At 41.5% G+C, this 6,637-nt stretch overlaps 1 protein-coding gene across 1 annotated transcript in view; it reads right to left on the bottom strand.

Annotated features, from left to right (window-relative positions):
* Cpa6 (carboxypeptidase A6) overlaps positions 1 to 6,637 on the bottom strand; it is a 304,169-nt gene that overhangs the window by 60,682 nt on the left and 236,850 nt on the right. The window contains exons 7-8 of the mRNA XM_005362355.2: positions 1,004 to 1,145; positions 36 to 126 (exon numbers count right to left, since the gene is read on the bottom strand). Coding sequence (XP_005362412.1) covers positions 36 to 126; positions 1,004 to 1,145 — 233 coding nt within the window. The remainder of the gene's footprint in view (positions 1 to 35; positions 127 to 1,003; positions 1,146 to 6,637) is intronic.

The following is a 6,637-nucleotide window of genomic DNA, read 5'->3' as shown; positions in this document are numbered from 1 at the left end:
GCCAAGGTTCCGAAACCCAGACGCTTCACACTTACCACACCATTTCACTTTCCAGTTGCGATTGGCATCAACTCCGCGGCAGCGAAACTTAGAGTTTCTGGACCTCGTCTTTCTCCAGAATCGATCCTAGACATGGTTAAAACATCAGGCAGTGAACACGGTACTTAAGAGGTGTTTTAGCTCCATTTCCGTTGCTGTGATTAAAAATACCCTGACAAAAGGAAAGTTGGAGGAGAAAGGGTTTGTTTGGATTACACTTCCAGGCTGCACCCTGTCATTTTGCTGGGGGGTCAAGACAGGAATTGGAGCAGCTAGTCTGTTAGCTTTCTCTTCTCTTACACAGTCCAGAGCTGGGTTCATGAGATGGTGCTCCCCACATTGAGCTAGTTCTTCCTAAATGAATTAACAGCCCAGGCAATCCCCCACAGATGTGCCCACAGGACAGCCTGATCAGATTGCAGGCAATTCTAGATTGCATTAAGTTGTGCTAGATGGTGTTGAGAGTTAAACCTAGTCAGCACAAAAGGACATTCATATGTATTTTAGTTGCCCAGTGGGTAAAGACACCACACCATTTTGTGGTGAGTTCCTGGACCAGCACAGACCAGCTAGGAGAAGACAGAGGCAAGGATTAGCCCGGCCCCAGCCCCATGCTCTGCTTTCTGCCACCATCTTAGTGTCTCCTATATTTTTGGCTTTTTTTCTTAGACCGTTTGATACAATATATTTTAGTCATTTTCTCCTCCCTCTCCTTTGGCTTATCTTTACAGACAAACTGAATAGGTCAGGGAATGTTAGTGATTTTTAATAATGTATTTGGAAAGAGAAATCTTTATTTCTATGAAATCGTATGCAAAAGCAAATTATGAAAATGACTAAGGACAAAGCCTCTGACGTCTCTTGAACCCATTAGTGGGCAGATCAGCAAACTCCTTTCCCGGTTCACTATTGTTTTATAGCCTAATTCAGTCTCCTCTTCAATTGTATAGGCAAAGCAACTTACGTGCGTCCAGCTGAAATGGTATCCATCGACATTAAACACAGGCATGATATAGAAGTAAAGATGATTCAACATTTTTCTCATGGCTGGGTCAGTCTTGTAGGTCAGAAGGGCCTGAAAGACAAAGGAGACACCTCCCTGATTGCTGGATACCCAAAATGAGTTTAAGAGAAAAACCAGTAGGAGAAACCCTCTCTGTTCAGAGAAGGACCACACACGCTGGACTGAAAAGTAACAAGCGAAGGGAACTGTGCTCTGTTATTTTCCCTGAACAAGACTCTTGAAATTTGCAGGCAAATGGATGGATCTAGAAAAAACCATATTGAGTGAGGTAACCCAGACCTAGAAAGACAAATATCATATGTCCTCACTCATAAGTGGCTTTTAGACATAAAGCAAAGCAAAACCAGCCTATAGTTTGCAACTCCAGATAACCTAGACAACAAAGAGGATCCTAGGAGGGACAGACATGGATCTACATAGGAAGGAGAAAAAGACAAGATCTCCTGAGTAAATTGGGAGCATGGGCCACAGGAAAGGGAAGAAGGGGAAGGGGGGGAAGAAAGTGGGATGGAGAAAAATGTATAGCTCAATAAAAACAATAAAAAAGACTCTTGGTTACCAATATTACTGGTAATAATACCGATATTGGTATTTTATTACCAACAATAACAACTTTTTGTTGTTGTTGCAAATTCTTCTATTTTATTACAGAAATCCCAGGCAAATCCTTCAGTGAATGGACTTTGTATTAACACAAAGCTGCTAAGTGAAAACTAAAATGAACCATAGAGAACTTAAGCCAGATCTCAAATAATTACACATTGGCCCCAGGGCCACCAGCCACGAGACTTGCTTCAGAGCTGACAATGGTACTCTCTTTTTTTTTAAATAACACAATTCTTTATTGATTCTTGGGGAATTTCACATCATGAACTCCAATCCCACTCACCTTCCAATCTTCCCTCACCTCTGCAGCATCCCTGCAGCCCCCCAAAATCAATTAAAAAGACAATCAAACAATCAAAAAAGCCCACCCTGCTCCTCTTCCAACACCTCTTAATTTCTCCTAGTGGTATTAGGTTCTGCAGTGTGTCATACAGTGTATCCTTTTCTCTAAACACAAAATGTTCATTATCATGAGTCATTGGTCTGACTCACAGCCCCTGGCACACCATCATCACTGGACCCTCACCAAAACTCCTCTTGGTTATGCTACTGTTGTCCTGAGTCATGGAGATCCTGCCATTATCACTCTGCAGGACTAGTCTCTTCATATTCCAGCAGGTCATAGATGGGGTAGGAGCCATGGACATCAACTCAGATCCTGGCTGCTGCTGGGCCACAGACCAAGACATGACTACAGGCAGCAACCTGGGCCCAGATGACACCATGGTCCCGTGTGGCAGTGCAGGGCACCCAAATCAACATAACCGCAGTGGTGACATGTCCTTTAGACACCAGCATGGCCAAAGGTTGCAGCCTAGACCCTGGACATCCATGTGACCTTTGGTGTTACCACGGGCAGTGGATATCAACACAAACTCTGGCTGTAGTAGGACCAAGGACCCAGACAGGGTCTTTGGTAGCATCCCGGGGCCCAGATGTCACCATGGCCCCAGGTGACAATGCAAGCCACTCAGATTGGCATGACTTCCACAACAGCATGACCCTCAGACACTGACATGGTTGTAGGTGGTGGACCAGACTCCTGGGATTGTTAAGGCTTTCAATGTATAGGAGCCATGGACATCAACACAGACCCTGGTTGTGGTAGGGCGACAGGCACAGACCTGGTTCCTAGGCAGCACTGGCCTGGATGACACCATTGCTCCGGGTGTAGTGTAGGTCACTCAGATTGGTCTGGCCCCTGAGACAGCATGGTCCTCAGACAGCAACATGGCCCTAGGTGGTGGATTAATCTTGATTGTTTATCAGCAGAGCCCATAAATAGGTGAATAAATTCTTAGAGTGTTTCAGCTTTGCCTAAATTTTTGGGCTAATGAAAAAAGCTAAGAAATATAGAGATTTTGTACATGCATGTGTATTTTGGAAATTAAACCTAGACAAGTAGTTTTCCTCTGATCTGAACCCTAGATGTAATTATTAATATATGGAATATAAATGTATATGTGAATATATGAATATGTATATATGTGAATACACATATTAGTTAACTTTGGATTCTATAATTCCCTTCCCTGACACATCATACCACACATGATTTACATGTCACATGCTTGTAACATGACAGCCTCAAGCCTCATACTTATCATATAGAGACTATTCTCTCCTGACTGCTCTTGAAAAGTTTAGTGGCTGACACACCTTCGTCACCTTATGACAGCCCCTTTGGGGTCTTGTTCTGTGTGTAAAGGGGCGTGTGTACATGTGCATAGGTCCAATGAAGGGTGTCATTCCTCAGGTGTTGTCTCCTTCATTTATTTATTTATTTTATTTTTTTTTTCGAGACAGGATTTCTCTGTGGTTTTGGAGCCTGTCCTGGAACTAGCTCTGTAGACCAGGCTGGTCTCGAACTCACAGAGATCCACCTGCCTCTGCCTCCCAAGTGCTGGGATTAAAGGCGTGCGCCACCACCGCCCGGCCTCCCTCATTTATTTTAAGACATGGTACACTCTTTTTAATCTCAGAACTTGGAAGGCAGAGGCAGGCAGACCTCTGTGAGGTTGAGGCTAGCCTGGTCTACAGAGAGAGTTCCCAGAGAGGTCCTAAAACTACACAGAGAAACTCTGTTTTGAAAAACCAAAAAACTAAAAACAAAGACATAAAGGCATGGTCTCACTAGCGTGAATTTACCAAGTAGGGTAGGTTGGCTGGCTAGTAAGGTACAGTGATCCACCTGCCTCCACTTCCTGGGATTACACCCAGCAAATTTAAAATTAGGTTCTGAGGACTGAATTCAGGTCCTGTGCTTACAGGGCAAGTACTTATCTGACTGAGATATTGTTATGATTGGATTTTAGTTAAATTTGATGCCACATCTGAGGACTTCGCATTACAGTTTTGGAGTCAAACAGAACCCCATAGTGTACACTAAATTAGGTAGAGAAAACAGACATTTAAAAATCTATTTATATGGAATAGAATTGCTTGTCCCTATGTGGGATATCTGGGAGAAACAGGAAATTTCTAACAATGGTTGTCTCTGGGGAGTTGGCCCAGGAAATAGTGTGTGGGAAGGAGTCTTTTCATTTAAAATCCATTTAGGCTATCTGAATTTTTCTTTTACCATACTCAAAGTACAGTTCAAAGTATCTCTTAAAAATAGTTCCACATTATTAAATGTGATTGACATACAAAAGCTGTACATATTTAATGCATACAGTTTGCTTAATTTAGAAATAAGTATACCCTTGTGAAACTATTACCATAATCCATGCCATAAACATATCCATGGCCTCAAAAAGCTTCCGCTTGCCTTCTTTATTATGTCTTATGAGGTAGGAACACTTAAGACATGGCCTTTTAGTAAAGGTTAAAGGATAGGATGCAGCACTGGTAACTGTAGTTCCTGTTTGCCACAGCTGGTCTCTAGGGCTTATTCGAGATGAGATTTGCACACTATGACATTAATGAGCACTCTCCTGCTTCTAGCTTGATGTCTATTGATGTGACAGGGAGCCTGACCAAAAGCCACTTGTAGAGGAAAGGGTTTATTCACTTCCATGACATAGTCCACCATCAAAGGTGAGTCAGGCTAGGAACTCAGGCATGAACTTGGAGGCAGGAACTAAAGGAGAGGCATGGAGCGTAGCTTACGGACTTGCTCTTCACGGCCTGTTTAGCTTGCTTCCTTGTACAGCCCAAGATTACCAGCTCTCCTGTGACACCATCCACAGTGGACTGGGCCCGTCTGCATCAATCATTAGTCAAGAAAATGCCCCACAGATTGGCCTTCAGGCACACGTCTTTAAACCTATCACTTAGAGGGTGGAGGTAGGTGAATAGAACTTATCTACATAGTAAGTTTCAGGCTAGCTAGGGCTACAGACTGTGTTTCATAAACAAATAAAATAAAACAAAACTTAAGCCGTATTGTTCTCTTTTTAAAGGCCCAACAGTAAGTTGTTGGCCAGCTTCAACAGAACGTTCACAAATAAGCAAAATTTCTATTAACTAATATCTTTACTGTACAAATACTGGAAAGTTGATCTTCTTTAACAAGTTGTACTGGTTACTTTTCTATTGATGTAATAAAACACAATGACCAAGGCAACTATAGAAGGAAAAGTTTAATTGGCTTATGGTTCCAGAGGAATCGGAGTCTGCCATGGCAGAGAAATATAGCAGCAAGCAGCAGAAATGGGTGCTGGAGTTGAAGTTGAGAGCTCATAACTTGAACTACAAACATAACACAGAGTGTTCTGGGAAGGGCTTGGGTCTTTTGAAACATCAAAGCCCTCACCAGTAATATAATTCCTCCAGGAGCACCACACCTCCTCAAATGGCTCCGCAAAACTGGCCTTAAAAGCTCCACACAGCCAAGGATGACCTTGATCTTCTGGTCCTATTGCCTCTGCCTCCTGAATGTCAGGATTGCTGGCATGCAATGCCACACCTTGCTTATTTGGTCCTGTGGATTAAACCAAGGCCTGTATATGCTAGCCAAGCTCTTTACCAACTTGATCTGCACATCCTTAACCCATAAAACTCCTTATAAATATTTTAGCTGTTGACCACTTATCACTCACAAATGCCCTTTTCCTGCCCACTGTGCAACGGTTTATGTAGTAGATTGGTTCCTTTGCCAGGTAGAAGATTTCCATTTTGATACAATACCAGTTATTTTGTTACCTGGGCTTTTGATGTGATATCTTTAACTTCAAGGCTATAGCAAGCAGTTTCTCCTTAATATTCTCTTCTGGGAGTTTTGTGGTTTCTGATTTTAGGTTTAGGTCTTTTGCCCATTAAGTTGATTCTTATACAGGACATAATGGTCCAATTTCAGTCATTTGCAAGTAAAAACCCTGGCATCAGTTATCTCTGGCGTCAGTTATTGAAGAGGCTATTGGTTTTCCTGGTTTTCCTTGGCCCTTTTAATTTAGATTTACTTTGACCTTTATTTATTTTCCATATCTGCTTACTTTTCCAGTACTTTCAATAAGACATTGAATAGAAGTGGTCAGAATAGGCATCCTATGTTGTGCTAGACCTTAGTGTAAAATCTTCCAGGCATTTCCTGTTGATTATGATATTATAATACTAAGCTTTCTATAAAAGACCTTTATTATGTTGTGGAACTTTCCATCTACACCCAAACTATTCTTAAAATCAAGGATGATGGACTTTCTCAAATGTCTTCTGTCAATTGAGACAATCATGTCATTATTATCTTTCAGTTTGTCAGTGTGATGTAGTTCATTGATTGATTCATATTTTTTAAATCTTGCCTTGCATGCTGGGAGTAAATCCTATTTTATCATGGTATATAATCTTTTGATGTGTAATATATCTACTGTGTGTATGCTCTAAAATGTTATGCAAATATTATTGTGATATTATATAACCTCATTTTTCCCCAGTATATGTTGCCATTTAATAAGTTGAGAGTTTATTTATTATAGCTCTTAAATGGTGTTCTAGTATAGATCATGTATAACATGCCTTATTTTGTTG

The sequence above is a fragment of the Microtus ochrogaster genome, linkage group LG5 (genome assembly GCF_000317375.1).
Source record: "Microtus ochrogaster isolate Prairie Vole_2 linkage group LG5, MicOch1.0, whole genome shotgun sequence".
In the NCBI taxonomy this organism is placed as follows: Eukaryota; Metazoa; Chordata; class Mammalia; order Rodentia; family Cricetidae; genus Microtus; species Microtus ochrogaster.
This window is presented reverse-complemented; position numbering and strand designations above follow the sequence as displayed.